We start from the raw sequence: 20,378 nt of genomic DNA on the forward strand, positions 1-20,378 counted from the left end.
ACCTACATAATTTTAAAAAATAAAACCTTTTAAAAAAGAAAAAATATCAAAGGCAAATATTATATCTGACCTTTAAATGAATCTGAGAAGCTAACTAGCTAAAAACTTTACAGGCTTTTGAATGAAGGTATGAAAGAGGAGGCAGGATGAAGTAATGGAGTTACTGAGAAATGTCATAGTTTACCCCCCAGAAAGAGCACCTGGGGCGGAATGCCCATCCAAAAGCTCTCCTGAGGAGCAGGCTCGGATGTGCACTACTGTGGCTGTGGCCGGGTTGCCTCGGCCCTCTAAGCCTTAGTTTCTATCCGTGAGACAATGACAAGCCACTAAGCACAAAACATCTGCTTGCAGCCTTGGGAGTGGGGTGCAGGGACAGGCACCCAGGGGTCTGCACTGAAATGGCACGTGTCTAAGAGAGACCAGAGGTCTCTACTTGAAAGGTGGGTACCCCCAAACTCAAGGGTCTTCTAGAGGCCGGACTGTCCAACAGCTCAACTAGAAAGTTTATCTCTAAGTCAGTGGGACTGGATGTGTTTGAACCTCCTTTATCACGTCACAGACAGCCCGCAAGGTTCGTGTGGGTAGGAATTTATTGACAGGAATTTCCTTGAGCAATTATTCTAACACAGAGAGTATTGCACAGCTGCAGACATGACAGCAAACCCATGGGCTGCGAAGGATGGGAGGCTCATCACCCCCAAGGAATGGAGGGAAGGAGGGTGGGGGAGGAAGGGGAGGGAGGGGAGAGAATCTTTTAAAAAGAATCTGAGACATCTTTCAATTATAAGAAGAAATGACAATACAGGGAAGTAATGACATCTGACAATTTAAGCATTTTATCCAGAAACATATATCTATTCCACAGATACAAGATCAATTGCCAGATAATCGAGCTTGAAAATATACAAAATGTTTGTTGTTCTTATATACTGAAATTAAGTCCTAATTTCAAAAAGTGCACAGTAAAAACAGCATAAGGAGACCACGATATCCATGGTTATGTCTATTGTTTTCCATTGGACTGCCAACATCAAATTCTGTATTTGCCTTGCTGTTTACGAATATACTTCAAATGTCTCAAGGTCACGGACAACACTGGCTAGTTTACTAGGTCCAACAGCACTTCAGCTTCCCAGAGGCCGCCAGCACTGGTTGCGGGGTCTGACCCCGAGACTCTTGGCAGCAGCTGCAGTCGGTCCGGAGGGAACAGTCACTGTCCAGCTCTTCGTCAACTATCGACTCCTGTTCTTCTTAGAATTTCCCTGTGCAAGGAACAACGGCCACCATCAGAACACAAGCCTCATGAAAAACATTCACAGATTATAAAACAGGTTGTCTGGGGGCCATGCTGTGCTGCAGAACACTCTGGCTTCCGATGTGGACAGCAGCTGAGAGGAACGCATGTCAGCTTTTCTTCAGTGGTCACAAAGCTGCTGTTATTTTTGACTTTCCCTGCTCCCAACTTCGATGGATCCAACCCTCTCAGACCCAACGGTGGATGAAAAAGAAAGCCAGTGACATCCAGTTTACTAAATTCCTTTTCTTATGCAATTTCACAAAGCAATTAGTTTTAGCTCCAATATATTTTTCTGTTGTTTAAATAACAGGTTTGACGGCAGTGGCTCTCAACTTTCCTAACGCTGCAACCCTTTAAGACAGTTCCTCATGTTGTGGTGACCCCAACCATAAAATTATTTTCATTGCTGCTTCATAACTGTAATTCTGCTACTGCTATGAGTCGTGATGCAAATATCTGTCTTCTGATGACCCCGAAGAGGTCGAGATCCACAAGTGAGAACCACTGTTAGAGCTTAGAGCAGCGGTGCACAACTCTCACACTTGGCGGTTTGGCATAACTCTTCTCTTCGGAGAAGTCCACTCCTTAGGACGACATTCTAATTAAATGCCTAAATGATGAGGCCACACACCATTTCTTCCCATAAGGGCAACACATGCAGAGTACAGACACTAAGACTATGGAACACACTCGGTGGAGATATTTACTCCCTATCGAGACAATGCTCACTCAGCCATGGGAGGACACTATAGCAATGTAAATTACTAGTAAGTGGAAGAGTGTGCTGAACAGTTTTATGTCAAGTTGACACAGTTAAAGTCATATGAGAGGAAGGAACATCAATTAAGATCCATAAGCTCAGGCTGCAGGCAAGCCTGTAGGCCATTTTCTTAATCAGTGATTGATGGGGCAGGGCCCAGTCCATGCTGGGTGGTGTCATCCCTGGGCTGGTGGTCCTGAGTTATATAAGAAAGCAGCTGAGCAAGCCATGGGGGACCAGTCAGCAGCACCCGTCCGTGGCCTCTGCACCAGATCCTGCCTCCAGTTCCTGCCCTGGTAAGTTCCTGTCCTGACTTCCTTCAAAGATGAACAGTGATAGGGAAGTGTAAGTCAAACAAACCCTCCCCTCCCCAGGCTGCTTTGGTCATGGTGTTTCCTCACAGCAATAGTGACCCTGACTAAGACAAGGAGGAAGCAAAATACAGGGCTTACAGAATGCCCACAGAATGGTTAAAAACACCACTTTTCGCTTCAGGGAGGTTTCTTACTTGAATTTAATAACCCAGGTACTTAGGGAATAACCCCCTGAGAGAACTTGAAAACCCCGGGACTCCTGAAGCGGCTGCAGTCCATCTGCTCACCTCACACGGCAGACATGCAGCTCGGGACTGAAGGGCTCCTCTGTCACTGCTTCTCAATACTAGGCACACCTAGCTTTCCCACACTCTGCAGCAATCAATCACGTCATAGAGAAACCAAAGATATCTCTCTGGTGTGTGTGCGACCTACTGCGACTAGAAATATAACCACGTCATGAGAGTAAGGGGAGGCATTCATGAAAAGGACTGTACCTCCTGCCTCCAAGGTCACATTTCCCGAAGCACAGCTAGAGAGATATAATCGGAAGCATAATGGCTGGTCATCAGCCAGAGATGGCCCAGACAATTGCCAGGAACCCTCCCTACACAGTGAGAAGTTGATGGCTACCCTGAAACGATGATGGGGAGGGGTGTGTACTGCAGACTCCAGTGTAGGAACCCAGAATGTTCTCTGGGAAATCTCACCAAGCAGAGACATGGTTTGCTCCACCAGTGCAAGACTGCAGCTGCACTCTCTATGGTTCTTCAGCTCACAGACGGGTGATAAAGGCCTGGCTTACAGAAATGCTCTGATCATCTGAGATGACACACAGAACTGAGCACCCGGTGTCGTGAAGCTGACATTCACTAACAGAGAGGTGGAATATGGAGATGTATCTACTGACTGGCTTGGACAGAGGCCCCTCGAGAAACAGAATCAACAGCAATCCTAGAGATAAAATGGTTAGCATCCCTAGGTTATATAGGCAGTTACGAGAATAAAGGACTCCATTCCACTCCTGGGCATATACCCAAAGGTCATTTCCTACTGCAGAGACTTCTGCACATCCACATGAATTTCTGCTCTACTCAGAATAGCAAGGGAATGGAACCAGCCTTGACGCCCACCAACTGATGAAGAGGTAATGAAAACGTGGGAGATAGATGATATGCAACGTTATTCAGCTGTAAAGAAAAATGAGATTTGCAGGAAAATGGATAGAGTCGGGAAGCATAACATTAACAGAGGTGGTCTAAGCTGAAAAAGAAAGGAAGCGCATGCTCCATCTCATATACGGATGCGAGCCTCTAATGTACGGATACATGGAAACAGGTCTAAGTGTGGATCTGGTACAACACTTAGAAAAGAAATCAAGAGAGGACAGAGTGCAGGCAGGGGACACACGAGCCAGGAAAGAGGACGTTAAGTTAATTTTGTTGTGGTTGTTGTTGTTTTTGCCAGTTTCAACTCTGTTTCTTCCTTCTGTGTGGTAGATAACTGAATTAAAATGTAGTAGATACTGAAAGCATAAAACCCTAAGTCAAGTCTACTGTCTCAAACTGTGCAGCTCACTGAGAGGACAGCGTTTGGGACTGATAAGTGTCTCAGTGGCTTCCTTAAGCTGTGTGAGACTTTTATTTGTGGATTAACGAGAGTAAATGATTTTACTGAACGAAACAATTTGCTAAGGGTTCCACAAATAGCATTAGGATCTTCTACAGACAGAGCATGCTCCCCTCCTAAGGCCGTCTGCCGGTCCCCCTCACTCACACACAAAAACATAAATGTCAAAAGGCAGCAGGTCAAACCACAGCTTAGACTAAGCCAAAGAAACCATTTTTCTTTCTGGACAGGGAAATAAACTGCAGGACGATGACTCACAAGTACGTGCTCCTCACCCTTCCCCTTGAAAGATACCACAGTGACGTGTCTTCTACCAGCCGCTTCAGCCGTTCCCACTCCCCGCCCTGCACACACCTTACTGGACATCTTCAGCGTGTCAATCTCTTCCCTCTGCTTGGACAGTGTCTCGTTCATGCTGCACAGGTGGTCACTCATCATGCTTAACTGATCCTCGTAGCTCCTCTTGGTGGTTGTCAGCTCATCCTAGAGCAGGGGAAGGAGAAGGCCTGTCAAAGTTACTTCTTTATTACAAACATCTGGAGAGCAGCCTAGCTGATCAGTTAACACAAAGGTAAGGCACAGGTCGAACTGAAAAGAAATGGGGGAAATGTATCAGCCTTCAAAGAATGCGTTCCTAATTTATTTGGGAAAACGTAAGGGCTGGAGAGCTATCTTAGCTTGTAAGTGTTTGTTTTGCAAGCATGAGACCCCAAGTGCCAGAGAAGCTGGGCCTGTGTGGCACACTAGGAATCGCAGTGCTGGGGGAGGAGACAGATCCCTGGACTCACTGATAAGCTAGCCAGTCTACCTAGCAAGTCTGAGGTACAGGCATGCTTGCACAAATGTTCCTGCATGTCCAAAATATAAGCACTCCCTCCTTGGCTGGGTACAGGACTGTCAAAAGCCTGAGGTGAATTGATGCTTCCAAACCACCCCTGGTTTTCAAAGGCTCTGCATAGACCCGGCGTTCTGCTCCTTCCCAGGAGGACACCTTCTCGCCTGCACTTCATGCTCTCCCGGCCTCTTCAATGTCTCCTAAACAATCTGAGAAGTTGATCTGAAACATGGACCGCTGTGTTCCTGGGTTTTCCTGTGTCTCTCTCATGTTGACATCAACAGGAGCTTCCTGGAAGGCGAGGTCGGAAACTGGAATTTGATCATTTACTTATGTATTTGCATATACATAAAGAAGCAGGGTCTCACTATGTGTTCCTGGCTGCCCTGGAACTCAGACTGTAGACCAGGTTGGCCTCAGAGATCCACCTGCCTCTTCCTCCCAAGTGCTGGGATTAAAGGTGTGTGCCACCATGTATAGCAAAAATGAGGGTATGAAACCCAGCAGTGAGGAAGGAGGAATGTTTTGCAGTCACACTCTTAAGTTTATTTTGGTCAGTTTCTGAAACAAGACGACAAAATAATGTTTGCAAAACAAGCCTGTGGCCAGTCATGATGAGTGTTTACAAGGAAGAAGAGGAAGAAGGATTGTGGGTAAGTGAAAATAAACAAATGCAGACTACAGTAGAATTTGAAATTCAAATCAGAAACAAGTAAGATGACCACTCTTTGCCTAGTATAAGTAACGCATTCCTTTCAGGTGAGTTAGACGTGAGCTGCGGACTGGTGTGTTTAAGGCCAGCGATCACCACTTCCCAAGGGAAGGCACTGGCGCAGAAGTCACCTTCAGGAACCCACCTGCAGCCTGCTGCTACTCTGACTGGCCAGCTTCAGCTCCTCGGTCAGCGTCTCCTTGCACTTCTCCGCCAGGGCTAGTCTCTTCGAGAGCGCTCGGCACTGTACAATCAAAACATCAGACTTTATCCTGGGAAGGTTAGTAGGTTATAGTCACCACAGCCAAAGGCCATCATTCATTCATTTGCAAACTCTCTACTGAATACATGTGCCAAAGAACCAGGATGGAAGACGAAGCCACACCCTCTTGTTTTAATAAGGTAAAAAAGGCCGGCAGTCTGAGTTCATCAGTGTTCTCAGCTCCAGTGATTACAAAGCACACGAGAACATTCTCTATTTACACAGGACCCATTTATACTCCTGTGGATAGAGGGCACTGGTTATCTCAAAAGTGATCACAGGTTGCCAACCGGGGGCCCTATCTGGGATTTGAGTTTGAAGTCCTTCTGTAGAGACCCCAATGCAGAAACCACGACATCTTTATAGTCCCATCAAAAGACTTTTGCTGACGATATGGGAAAGACAAATCTCTTAAGAGTTTTACTAAGCCCAGATGATTCAAGACAGAGCAGATGAAAAGGAAAAGGGAAAATTTTATTTCATTATTGTTCAGACAAGGGTGATTTGAAGACACACATTGAATGCTGTGTAGACATCAGGATCTCCAAATATCCTTTCCAGTGAAGTCACACGGGGAGGTACTACTTCCTGTTTATAGATGAGAACAAACTGGGACAATCTAAAAATTTTTATATCATAATTGTGCTGAAACATGTACTAAAATAGTCAGATCTCATGAAAATGAGACAGACTAAAATTCCCCGTTACTCATTTGTTCTCGAGAAAATTTTAGGACAGTCTGTACGATCAAATCAGCCACTTCCCTCTGTGCTCAGCACTGACCCTAACCAAGAGGGAGAAAGCAAGCAAGGCACGGTCCACAGGAAGATGACAATCACATTGGGAACACTAATCTGGAGAGCAGACAGGGAAGCAGAAATGTGGTATCAGTTGCAGGCCCAGCTCAAGAGACAGCAGTTCCACTATTAGCCAGGCTGTTTGCTGTTCCCCCTTCTATACTGTAACACAAGCAATCATAAAAGACCACCAATGAAAGGGGGGCACAGCAGCTCCCTGCACACTGGGCTAGGCTGATTTACTTTAAAGGAGAAACATAAGGTGCTTTTCTACCTCCAGCAACTGGCTGCCTGTCAACTCCTTCATCTCTGCAATGTCGGAGGCAATCACAGATGACACTACGTCCAAAAGAGTCCCTTCCTTTGCGGTTTAACACCTTTAAGTGCTGGAATTCTCTGCCTGTCTCTTTAATTAATTCTTACTATAAAGTGTGAACCAAAGACTTAAAACCCTGCATGTACCCACCCAGCCTTCTTCCTTCCTTATTCTTTAACATTTGTACTAATTTCATTCACTTCCTGATGTGGGATCTCCTTCTTTATATGTGTTGCTTTTTTTTAAAAAAAATATTTATTTATTTATTATGTATACAATATTCTGTCTGTGTGTATGCCTACAGGCCAGAAGAGGACACCAGACCTCATTACAGATGGTTGTGAGCCACCATGTGGTTGCTGGGAATTGAACTCAGGACCTTTGGAAGATGAGGCAATGCTCTTAACCACTGAGCCATCTCTCCAGCCCCTATACTTTTACTGGTTGTTGAATAAAGGTGTTCCAGCCAATGGCTTAGCAGAATAAAACCAGGCAGGAAATCTGAACAGAGATATATAGAGAGTAGGCAGAGTCAGAGAGATTCCATGTAGAAAAAGATGGCAGAATTCCAAAACCTTACCGGTATGCCACAGCCTCTTGGCGATACACAAATTAATAGAAATGGGTTAATTTAAGATATAAGAATTAGCCAGAAATATGCCTCAACTTTTGGCCAAGCAGTGTTGTAATTAATAAAGTTTCTGTGTGATTATTCGTGTCTGGGCAACTGGGAAACAAACGAGCAGTCTCAGTCTACAACTTCCCCTCCAACTTTGTAAATTCTATGTATAGTGAACAATGGGTTTTATTTATATGAATTATGGAGTAAAGGAAGAAAAAAAGGTGACAAAAGTAAGATTTTGTATCTCTTATAAGTTAAAATAGGCGCCATTTTCCATTTTATCATTTAAATCCAGTCCTATAAACTTCTCATTTGGAAATGTGAGCTTGCTGGGCTGGAGAGATGGCTCTGAAGGTCAACTGACTGCTGTGCAGGCATGAGGACCTACGATCTCCGGCAGCCATGCAAAAAAGCCAGGTATGGCGGCACAGGGCTGTAACTGCAGAGCTAGGGAGGCAGACACAAGAGAAGCCTGGGCTCTAGCCAGTCAGTCTATCTGACCAATAGCTCTGGTTCAGCGCAAGGCCATGTCTGAAAGAGACAGCTGGAGAATGATGGAGGAAGGTACCTGATGCTGACCTCTGGAGTCCACATGTGCATGCACAGGTGTGTGCACACGCACATCCACAGTCCCCCCTCCCAACACACAGAGACATAAAGACACTGAAGAGAATTTAAAAATGGGCTGGTGAGATGGCTCAGGGGATAAAGATGCCATCAAGCCTAATAACCTGAGTTTTATTCCTCAACACATGGTGGAAAAGAGCCAGTTCCTGCAAACTGTCCTCTCATGTCTCCATCTGCTGAGACTCATAGGAAGTACATATAAAACCAAAAAAGGTCGGATGTGGTTTACTTTTCACTTTGCACATGTGAAAATCCCTTCATCTGCACGTGTCCTCTACCACGAGCACAAGTAATCCTCCAAAACTCACAGCACAGGGCCACAGAAAGGCTGCACAAGCCTGTCATCTCTCTTGCAGGAACCTGGGAATGATGCATGACGTCTTACACTTACTGAAATGAAGGTGCTGGAGTGGCGTATGAACTGGTCGCCATCAGGCATGACCAACCCAGACACAGGAGGACAGAAAGCACGTTGGTGGTGACATCTCTCCCAGCAGCAGAAGAACAGAACCAGAAGCGAGGCCTGACTGGAAGAGGTGGGGGAAGTGGCAATCTTATCAACTCCACTCACCTCTGCATAGAAGTGCACTGATTTACTGTCCGCCAGCTGTAGCTGAGACGTGAGCTCCGCTATCCTTGCCATGTAGTGATTCTTAATTAGGTCTTCCCGGGACTCCACATCCGGGACCTAAGCAGAACACAAACCAGAGGTTCCAGTGAGAAGGGTATTTCTAGCAGAGAAACAACAGCCACACTTTACACCTCTTCACTGGAACCTCACAGGAGACAGCTCTCCATCACCTCAGAGGAGCGGCAGGCACGGCAGGAGAGCCCAGGTTTCCTCATCAGCAGCTGCCAGCCTGTGTGGTAGAGCTCCCCAGAGAACAGCACTGCAGTGAAGTACCAGGAAGCCCATGGACCATGTCCTTCCAGACATCTGTTCACTCATTCCTGTTTTGTTTTGTTTTTTGAAGTAGAGTGCTACCAAGCATCTAGGGCTAAACTGAAATGCATAATCCTCCTGCATCAACCTCCCAAGTGCTTGGATTACAGGTGTAAGCCATCACATACGGTTCTAACCAGCTTTTATCAGCCACAAACCTAAACCTTCAAAATCTCCACTTTCTGACTAACATGGACTCTTTAATTGGAAGAGAGCAGAGAACGGGGGAGTATTTATTGGAACCCCTGGCTTTTTGTTGACATACAGTCATTATATATACAGTCCTGGGTTTTAGTTCACAGTATATATAATGCTGGTCCAATGGTGTGGGGAGTCCTTCTGTATGTGTGTTGCTTTTATTGGTTAATGAATAAAGAAGCTGTTTTCGGTCAATGGCTTAACAGAAGATAGCCAGGCTGGAAAAGATATATCTAGAGAGAGAGTAGGTAGAGTCAGGAGAAGCCACGGAGCCACCAGAGGAGAAAGATGTGAGCAGCCAGCCAGAACCTTGTTGGTAGGCCATGAGCCTCGTGGAAAAATATAAAATAATAGGAATGGATTAATTTAAGATATAAGAGCTAGCTAGCAATAACTTAACAATTATAGCCTCTATGTGATTATTTCATTTCTTGGCAGCCGGAAATGAACAAACAGCCTCCCCAACAGTGCCCCAAACTTCCCATCTTCTTCTTCCCCTCATGAGCCTCCATCATTCTCCAGATAGCCATATAGAAGCTTTTCTGTATCTTTATAAAATCTAAGAAACCACAAATTGGAAAAAAATGTTATATTTATCTTTTTGAGCCTGACTTGATCTACTTCATATGATAATCTCTGGTTACATCCATTTTCTTGCAAACAATATATCATTCTTTATGGCTTCATAAAATTCTGTTATGTAAATAACCACATTTTCTTTGCCATTTCTCTGCTGACGGACACTCAGGTTGACCACATGACTTGGCTACTCTGAACAATGCTGCAATAAGCATCTAGTGTAAATACCTCTGTGCTACGTTGACTCATGATCTTGTGGAACCTCTAAATTTAGAACATTGGTTTTTCCACCCTTAAATTTTCTTCAGGAAAATGTAGTGCTCATAAAAATACTAATAAATTAAACAAAATAGAAGTGTTTAGGGCCTTTGTTCCAGATTGATCCAGACCAATATTTTTCCTGGTTATACTAGCAATGACACATAATTGAGCTAAATTTAAAAATTCATGAAGCTCAGTATTACCTTTGAAATAAATAAGTTAATGACAGACTCTACAAATCTCCTAGGACCATTGTGGCCGCACTAAGTGACGAGTTTGGCTATTTCAGTTTTCCTTTACTGGTAACTTGCAGAACCTTTATTTTCAGTTATTTCAAAATTCAAATATATAAGCCCAGGTGACAAGTCACACCAGATCCTGGCTCACTCACAGGAAGCAGACAGGGAGGCCTGAAAACGCTGCACTCTGTCAAAACTGTGGAAGTCGGCCATTGAACAAGACACATGCTAAGCCAGGCTCTAGGCTACCCTCTGTTGATAACAGCACAAAAGCGCTGATGAGAGAAAACGTCACTTTCTTTGTAAGAATTACCAAAACACACAGAGCGCTCCTATAGGACTCGTCCACAAGCAAGTGCCACACATGCACTAACAAGCAACATAATGTGGAGTGCACATTACCTCACTGTCTGGCATCCTGGTTAAAATCCCAACCTAGAACATAAAGAAAAAGCAGCATTAGAAGAGAAGACACACATTTCAGACACAGAAGCTGACAGCCTATAGTGCGTTCTCTTCTCGGTCTGCACTGGTACACAGGCCATTGGTAATGCAGGCCAGAGGCTGTGGATGCTCAGCACGGCTGCTGCATGAGGCACAAACTAATGACCAATGCCAAATGCTCTATCGAAATGCTAAGTCACCCAACAACTCATCCAGGAGGGACAGGAGGGACAGGAGGGTGACCAACTTTGACCCCACCACATCATTTAAAAAGCAGTCACACAGATGGTCCCATGGAGACCACAGTCATCAAACAGGCTGAATGGGATACAAATAAGTACTTTGTGTAAAAACTCAGAAGGAAAAAAGCATACATAATATTATCAAGACATTAATAAACATTCATTTGAGACTTAAAATAAATACATATAACTTTAGATAAATTATACTACAACTCAATTTTTCTAAATTTTGATTTTATAGATTAAGACTCAAAAACCAGGACTGGGGGTGGCTCAGTGGTAGAGAGCTCGACTCATACGCACAGCCCTCGGTTCAGTCCTGACCACTACCATCACCCCTTAGAAAAAGAAAAAGATGTCAAAAACAGGTATGATTGCAGAATGCAAGTTACTGCCCAAGGTGGCAGGGAGCAGTGGCGGGGGGGGGGGGGGGGGGGAGGTGTGGCAGGGTGGGTGGCAGGCATAAGGAGACCTGTCCTCAATGGGTCTCTGCTAACCAGGGGTGACCTCCCATGGGCAGTTTGCATATATTCTCAGCCATCTTCAAGTGTATCATTCTTTTATTCCCCAGCCTCTATCCACGACCTTTGTGGAGACAGTTTCTCTCTATAGCCATGGCTGGCCATGAACTCATGGCAATCCTCCTGCCTGCAGCAGCCAGGTGCTAGGATCATAAGTATGCCCTGTGTCCAGCTTTCAAGGGTATTACTCTGTGGACTGAGTGCTGTGACTTCACAGATGTTCCACCTATCCACCTACAAGAGTCTCCCTTAAGAATCTCTGCTTATGGGGGCTGGAGAGATGGCTCAGAGGTTAAGAGCACTGACTGCTCTTCTGGAGGTCCTGAGTTCATTTCCCAGCAACCACATGGTGGCTCACAACCATCTGTAATGAGATCTGGTGTCCTCTTCTGGCCTGCAAGCATACATGGAGGCTGAACACTGTATACATAATAAATAAATAAATCTTTTAACAAAAAAAAAAAAAGAATCTCTGCTTATAGCTGCAATTTTCTCCTCCTCAATTTGCTTCCTTTGAAGCAAAAGTCCCAATTTCTTTGTTTATCTTGAAGTTAAACACTATTTATAATAACCCAGGGATTGTAGGGCGGTGGTGGCACATGCCTTTAATCCCAGCACTTGGGAGGCAGAGGCAGGCGGATCTCTGTGAGTTAGAGGCCAGCCTGGTCTACAAGAGCTAGTTCCAGGACAGGCTCTAAAACTACAGGGAAATCCTGTCTCGAAAAACCAAAATAATAATAATAATAACAATATTAATAACCCACTGATAATTTTGTTTGTTATAATTTTGTTATAATCAAATATAACTATATTTGATGAGATAAAACACAAAGCTATGCCTGCCTATGCCACTTTACTTCTCCCACTCCTTACTCCCAGATTTGACAATGTGGTTCCATACAGAGTCCTTCAACGGGATAGTCGATAAATGGAAGGAATATTCTGACATGTGTTTTCTCAATATTTTCTCATGTTCTACTAACAAGAGTACAAACCAATGCAATCTCGTTAGAACATATTTGGCAATGAAGATAAAAAAAACTTATAATATTCAAGGGAAGGGAGTGGAGAAAATGTATACTCAATAAAAAAAACTTATATTGGTTAAAAAACTTATAATATTCATGTCTTTTGGCTCTGTAGTTCTTTCTTTTCTTTCTTCTCTGTGTAAGAGCTCTGTATGTTCTGGAACTTGCTCTGTAACCAGGCTGACCTCGAACTTACAGAGATCTGTCTCTGACTCCCGAGTGCTGGGATTAAAGGCAGGTGCCACTACAACATGACATGTAGTTCTTTCTTAAGACATTACTTTTAATTATGCCTATACATGTATTCCTATGTGTGGGTATATGTACCATGAGTTCAGTGTCCCCAAAGTTTAGATGAAGGCATCAGATCCCTTAGAGATGGAGCTATAGGAGGCTGTGAAATGCCCAACCTGAGCAAAGGGGACCAAATTCAGGTCCCCCACAAGAGCAGAACACCTAAGAGTGTACTTCAATGAAATCACCTGATATGTGGAAAAACATTGCATAAAAACGAGATGATAAGTAAGAGTGAAACATATAATCTATGCTCAACCACAGGAAAACTAAAATATGTTAGATGTGGATACTGTGGGGTCAGTGTCTACAGGGTCCGTGTGGATACTGTGGGGTCAGTGGTCAGTGTCTACAGGGTCTGTGTGGATACCGTGTGGTCAGTGTCTACAGGGTCCGTGTGGATACTGTGGGGTCAGTGTCTACAGGGTCTGTGTGGATACCGTGTGGTCAGTGTCTATAGGGTCCGTGTGGATATTGTGGGGTCGGTGTCTACAGGGTCCGTGTGGATAACGTGGGGTCGGTGTCTACAGGGTCCGTGTGGATAACGTGTGGTCAGTGTCTACAGGGTCCGTGTGGATACTGTGGGGTCAGTGTCTACAGGGTCCGTGTGGATACTGTGGGGTCAGTGTCTACAGGGTCCGTGTGGATACCGTGTGGTCAGTGTCTACAGGGTCTGTGTGGATACTGTGTAATCAGTGTCTACAATCTCTGATAACACAATATGCATTAACCTTATGTTGAAACCTAAAATTTGTATCAATGAGATATAATTATATAGAAGAAATTTAGTAGTAATATTTATACAGGATAATGCCATCGATTTTCTTCTTTTTTACTCTCCTGTTATTGAGACTAATGAACATAGTTCACTTTTATATATAACATAATTTAATCATAAAGCCTACTAATTTAAGCAATGTTTTAATTAAAACAAAATGTGAACATTTGCATGGCTCTGTATTTTTTCCTTCTTGAGATTATTATCTTTTTTAGAATAATGAACCCATGGTTACATGGTTGAATTCAATGCTGGATATTTTAATGAAAATAATTGACATTTGGCCTCTGAAATGGTACAGGGCTTCAAACAGTCAATTTATATTGGTATTGCTTATCTGGCCTTGAAGTGACCTCTTGGATTGAAGGCTTCATCCCTTTTGAAGCAACTGTGAACCAGGCAGGCTTGCTTTTCTCACTCAAGATAATGGCAAGTCAAGGTGGGTTCACCCACAGCCACAGCTATAGACTTAGTTCACTGTGTTCACCTAAGGGAGGGCAGAGGATACTTTTTTTAAAATGCTGGAAACAGAAACAGCAGAGTCGTATAATGGTCTCTTGACCTCGCTATCTGCACACGGGGGCAGGGCCAGGCCCTCTGGGCAGGGATCTCCATGTGCGGCAGGGAGAGAGACTCTTCTCATCCCAGTCTCCCTCCTTGATTCCTGAGCAGATTTAAGACCCACCCATGTCACCCTCTACTGTGACATCCACTCCACCACTGACCTTCCCTGGGATTTCACAACACTCTCTAGGGAAGGCTAGGGAAGCTTATATGAGATGGAAATCAACTGAAGGCAGGGGATATTCCACTATGCACAGCAGTGTGTGAACACAGAGGCGGCACCAGCCGTTCTCTAACTTGGAACATAAAGACAGCATTGGAAATAGCAGTTTAATTCCAATTAGATTTAAACTCGGGAGTCAAAGAGCAGGAAAGAGCTGCTGGAGAGAGGCGATGGCACAAAGGTGACAGGGTGGTGAGTCAGCAGACAACTGGGCAAAGGACAGTCGCAAAGGCAGGAGGGGAAAATGCAACCAAGAGTGTCAGAGAGCGGGATTCAGTGTGGTTTACCCAGGGGAAATGAGCACAGTTCGGCTAGAAGGACAGGTTCCAAGGGCCTTGAATGCGTAACAGATGAACTGAGTTCTACAGATACCAGGAGCCACTGAGGCCCAGGAGCTAGAGAGCTCATTACTAACCAGTTTCACACCCCTACAATCCCATCCAAGGTCGGACTGAGATAACACTCTCCCATGTTTGCAGGTCCAGTCTGGAAAATTATTATGGTAATCCCTGCCACAACTAGCAGCATAACCTCTGGACCAGTCTGGTGCCATGGGTACTTCCCAGCCATCACTAATGCCATGGCCAGTACAAGTGTAAGTGAAAGGAAGGAATGGATGTTGGGGGAGGGTATCAGACAGTAGAGAACAGTCAGACGGCAGGAAACAGTCAAACAGCGGAGAACAGTTGGACAGTGGAAGGCAGTCAGGCAGTGGAGAATAGTTTAGACACTGGAGAACAGTCACACAGTAGTTAACAGCCTGACAATGGAAAACAGCAAGACGGTGGAAAACAGTCAGGCAATGGAGAACAGGCTGACCCATTGATGAGGCTGACTCTGGAAGTAGCTAACTTCAGTAACTCAAGGGTGACTAGGGCTGCCACACTGCCTAACAACTCTTGGACAGATTTTAAATTCTGGTGTGTTTGTTGGATGTTTCATCCATCTATCTGCGATCAAGATTCAGTAAAAACATGTCACCTTTGCTTTACCATTCTATTTATACATTTTTTTCCCTGAACAATCTAAAGGAAAGCTACAGACCAGCAAGATAACTCAGTATGTAAAGGCACTTGGCACTAATTCCACATGGTAGATGGTCAGAACCTCCTTCTCGACCCCAGCTCTGAACACTTACACACGATAAATAAGACATAATAAAATAAAAAATAAAATAAAAATATATAAAAATAAAAGTAAGCCACAGACATTATAATATCTTATCCTAAATACTGACACTTATCTAAAAAAACCTGAAGACAGATCTCTAATGTAGAGGTTCTACATTAGGAGTCACAACTCCTTTGGGGACTGCATATCAGATATCCTGTGTATCAGATATTTACATCACGACTCATAACAGTAGCAAAACTACAGTTATGAAGTAGCAATGAAGTAATATTGTGGTTGGGGTCACTCCAATGTAAGGAACTGTACTAAATGGTCACAGCATTAGAAAGGTTGAGAACCACTGCTCTGGAGCTAACAATGCCACAGCTACACCTAAAAAGACAAGTCCTCTGGGGTCTGGACACTGCAGAGACATGGAGCGACCTGTGCATGCCTTGGGAGTGAAAGCAGGCCTGTATACCTGTCCTGCATGCGCCCCACTGGATACAGGTAAGTTGAGACACACTGCACAGTGGTGACATCAGTGAGCCAGCTGGCCATCCTGGTGATCCTGCAGCAGTGCCACAGCTCTCCTCCGCTCCTCACCCACGCAGACTGCTCTGACGCTGGCATCTCCTCTCTCTGATTTCTCATTTCCTTCCTTCCTTCCTTCTTTTCCTTCCTTTCTTTTTTCCTTTTTTCCGACAGGGTTTCTCTGTGTAACAGCCCTAGTTGTCCTGGAACTCCTTTGTAAACCAGGCTAGCCTGGAACTCATAGAGATCTGCCTGCCTCTGCCTCCCAAGTTCTGGGACTAAAGGTGTGTGCCACCACTGCTGGGCAGATTTCTCTTTCTCTTGACTTTCCTTTTTTTCCCCTTAACTAGAAAACTTTGCAAAAAAAAAATAGTCGTGGATTCTATAATGCCAAGAGACCTGTTTCTTTACCTTCTAGGAGAGCTTTTTTTTTTTTTTTACCTTCTAAATACAACAGTTAAAAGAAGGCGAGACATGTGAGGCTGAGACCTTCCACCCATGACCCCTGACAGAAAGAGTGCCTGCCTGAGTGGTGGTTCTTTGTTACACGCACATTCCAAGTTTGCACTTTCTGGGACACAATATGAAATTCTTTTAAAGAGGCATTAATGGTCTTTCTAGAAAAGTTAGGTAATTGCAGGGTTGGAAATTTAGTTCACCTAGCAAGTGCAAGGATAACCCTGGGTTCGGTCCTCTGAGCAGAGAAGACGGGGGCAGGGTAAAAATTCCAAAACAAACCAAAAAAAACAAGGTAACTAGAAAGTTAGGTGTTGGTGTTTGGTTGGAGACACAACAGGACTTCATCTAGGAACTGTTTTCAAAGAAAAGCAGAATCATGCTGGATTTGACTTACTAGATTTTCACCAGAAACATGGCTCTGGCCAAGTGAAATTTAGCGGAGTTACTTTCTGAAGGAGACAAGCTTCTTTTATTGAAGGCACAGGGGAACTGACATGTAATTTAGATGGGCCTGTCTGCATCTCCCAAATTCACCAGCTGGGGATTAGGAGGAGGTGCCCTTGGGAGAGGGCCTACTGCACATTTACAAAACCAAGACCAAGGCAGACAGTTCACCTCTTCTAAAGGTGTCAACATGATCATATGTCACATGACTGAAAAGGCAGCTGACAGTGACCCAGGAAGTGCGCCCTGGAGAGACACCAGCTCTTGGACTTTCCAGCCTCCTGCTGTTTCTGCTGTTTTGTTTTGTTAGGGGGCAGGACTGGAACAGCTGGGTCTAGATAAACCGCAGGCAAGGGCGAGCAGGAGGACACTCACCAGGCTGGTGCTCTGTAAGGGTTCTGCCGGAACCTTAGCTGCACCTTCCTCCGGGCAGGGAGCAGGGGCCGCAGCGGCATTTTCCTGGGCCAGCCCGCGCAGGTGCGCACTGCTCGTGCTCCGCAGCCTGTCTGCCATCCGCTGGTTTTCCTTCTCCAGCTTGATTCTGGCTAGCTGTGCTTCTAACATCCAATGCTCTTTCTCCTGCTCCAGTTTAGAAATCTTTTCCAAACTCTGTTGAACCTTAAAAAGTAAAAGGATTTTCAATCTTAGAGAATGAGAGACACAGACCGTAGTGGGGGCTGTAAAAACAACAAAGACTAATGCTGGACAATATTGGACACCAAACGAATAACCCTAAATTAAAAAGCTGAGCTGACCATTTAAAAATCTGTAGCCATCAAAGGATTTCATGGCAGACAGCTCAGGCAGGAAGTGTGAATCTGAGTTTGTTGCCTGGAACTCATGTTAACAAACAGCCTGGAAGTGGAACTGGATGTTTACAATCCCAGCCCTGCAGGGGTGAAGACAGGTGGGGCCTCTAAGACCTCTGTAGTCTACACAGTGAGTTCCAGGCCAGTGAGAGAGCTGGGGGGCGGGCGGGGGGTAAGGTGGACAGTGCCTAAGAAATAGCAGGAGTGCAAGGCTCCTGCCTCCATGGGCCTGCACAGACAGTGAAAAAGGAGTTCAAGAGTGGAGAAGGCCATGGAAAGCATCCAACTCATATGTGTTCCCTAGATACAGGAAGAATCCTTTGTGCACAGTCATGTCTGTGAGACCCAAATCGGAAAAGAATTCCTGAAATTCAAGAAATGGACACCAAGGCAGAAAACAACAAGAGCAGAAACAAAGAATCAGAGAAGCACTGGAATAAACTCCGACACAGAGCCATGGCTTGTCCCGGGTGCCAAGCACAGTCTCCTGCTTTACTAAAACTCAAGGAACAAAGCACAAAGCTGGGTGTTTGGGGGACATAGGAGCTTTGTTCAGGAATGATGGATGCAAGTCAGGCCTGAACCACACGTGCACTACACAGCACAAAGCCAATCGGTGGTGTCAGAATGCAGGACAAGGGTCAACCATAGTCACAGAGGGGTCTGCGGAAGGTTCCTGAGGCACACCTGACACAGTGAAGCATGCACACACACACTGACAGACACACATGTACACACATAGAAATGTACATGCATGTGCACGCACACACATACAGTCTTTAGAACTGGTTACATTAGCGTGTGTACTTGTAAAGACTGTGGCATGCATTAGTGATTTGTATAGTTTTCTGTATGTAATACTTTCTTTTAAAAAGTAATTTCGTGGGTTGGAGAGCTGCCTCATCAGGAGCACTGGCTGTTCTTGCATAGGACCTGTGTTTGGCTCTCAGCACTCACATCAGGTGCCCATGAGGGCCAGAAGAGGACATCAGATCCCCTTGGACCAGAGTTACAGACAGTTGTGAGCTGCAACATGGGAGCTGGGAATTGAACCAGGGTCCTCTGAAAACACAACCAGTGTGCACCACAGTTGTACTCTGGAAAAGTAGTTAGTGTTCTTAATGACTAAGCCATTTTTTCCAGTCCTGTAAGGAGTGTTATCCCAAATTAAAAATAAGTCATATGTTAAAGTTATTTAAATAAATCTGTCAAAATCTAAATTGATACCAGTTTATACTAATGCTTGAAAGAAACAGTACCTTTCATGAAATCTACTTCCCCCAACACAACTGACCAACAAATGGAAATAACCCGACGAGTCTCCACCCTCTCCTTCTACTGCCTCAGTGTCTGACATCAGTTTGTAGTGCTGCTACTCAGTGCAATGCAGTCAAGATGACCTAGAGTTCAACGACTATGCTTATGGTCTTTATCTCTGTAGAAGACAGTCGTGTCTTAAGTGTCACACATGGACACTTCACTTCTGACGCCTTGATGGGCTACTCTTTACTCTAGATACCTTACAAACCGTCCACTTCTGCTTTTTACCAAACCACATGCTGTTCCCGGCGCCATACCTGCTGTGCGAGGCCTTCCCGACTCTCAGTGGAGCTGAGAAGAACCCGGCGGTTTGCCACTGCTTCCCAGTAAGGCACAGAGTCTGCAAGAGGCTGGGGACGAAAACATAGAAGTCATTAAAGAGTCCTTCACACAAAACAAGAATGCTGAGTAGGGTGTGATCACAGACCAAGAAGCTTGCCAACACAAACCATTTATTATGTGTGAAAAGAAACACCTTTATTACGTGTGAAAAGGAGAACAGAGTGAGGACATTTTTCACAGCAACTGCACCCCTCTCCAACTCAAACCATGCACTTGTTCCAAACCGCGGTGGAGGCAGGACAGAACACGCAGAGGCAGACAATGCACACGGGAATCTGCTCAGTGAAGAAAGCAAGGTAGCACAGTCCCTGAACATCATCTGATGGTCAGAAAAAGAGCAGGTGCTTCTTCCACACCTGCTTCTTCCACATATTAATCATGACCAATTTGAGATGAAACAAACTCAGATAAAAAACATTTAAAAAATATTTGAAGAAAATATGTTTCTATAATCTTGAGAAAAGGGCTTTGGCTGATAATGACTACAACAAAAGAAAAAGATCTACTGGGGAAAAAAAAGAAAAAAGGAATTAAAATAAAACAAAGACAAAAAACAGGAAAAAGACCTGTTGAATGACAAACAATATAAAGATCGAAACTTGTAGGGTAGTGACTGGCTCAGCGGGCAAAGGCACCTGATATCAAAGCTGACAACCTGAGTTCGATCCCAGGGACCTACATGGTGGAGGGAGAACACTCCTCAGGTCATCCCTAAAGTTCTACATACATGCCATTGCATGTGCACACTGCTCCCATTCAAAATATGCAAAATATGCAAAATATGCAAAATTTTAAATTTTCTATTCTAAAAAAAAATACCATACCAAAATGGTAGAAAATATTTTCTATATAAACACAATTAAAATTCTTAATAT

At 44.5% G+C, this 20,378-nt stretch overlaps 1 protein-coding gene across 2 annotated transcripts in view; it reads right to left on the reverse strand.

Annotated features, from left to right (window-relative positions):
- Positions 1-572: 572 nt before the first annotated feature.
- The window catches only part of Ppp1r21 (protein phosphatase 1 regulatory subunit 21), a 64,063-nt gene continuing 44,257 nt past the window's right edge, over positions 573-20,378 (reverse strand). For both annotated transcript variants that reach the window (XM_048416067.3, XM_085690936.2), the window contains 7 exons: positions 19,419-19,511; positions 17,408-17,650; positions 10,794-10,826; positions 8,743-8,859; positions 5,693-5,791; positions 4,355-4,483; positions 573-1,262 (listed from right to left, as the gene is read on the reverse strand). In XM_048416067.3, coding sequence (XP_048272024.3) covers positions 1,233-1,262; positions 4,355-4,483; positions 5,693-5,791; positions 8,743-8,859; positions 10,794-10,826; positions 17,408-17,650; positions 19,419-19,511 — 744 coding nt within the window. In that variant the 3' untranslated portion in view covers positions 573-1,232. The remainder of the gene's footprint in view (positions 1,263-4,354; positions 4,484-5,692; positions 5,792-8,742; positions 8,860-10,793; positions 10,827-17,407; positions 17,651-19,418; positions 19,512-20,378) is intronic.

The sequence above is a fragment of the Myodes glareolus genome, chromosome 6 (genome assembly GCF_982192425.1).
Source record: "Myodes glareolus chromosome 6, mMyoGla1.1, whole genome shotgun sequence".
In the NCBI taxonomy this organism is placed as follows: Eukaryota; Metazoa; Chordata; class Mammalia; order Rodentia; family Cricetidae; genus Myodes; species Myodes glareolus.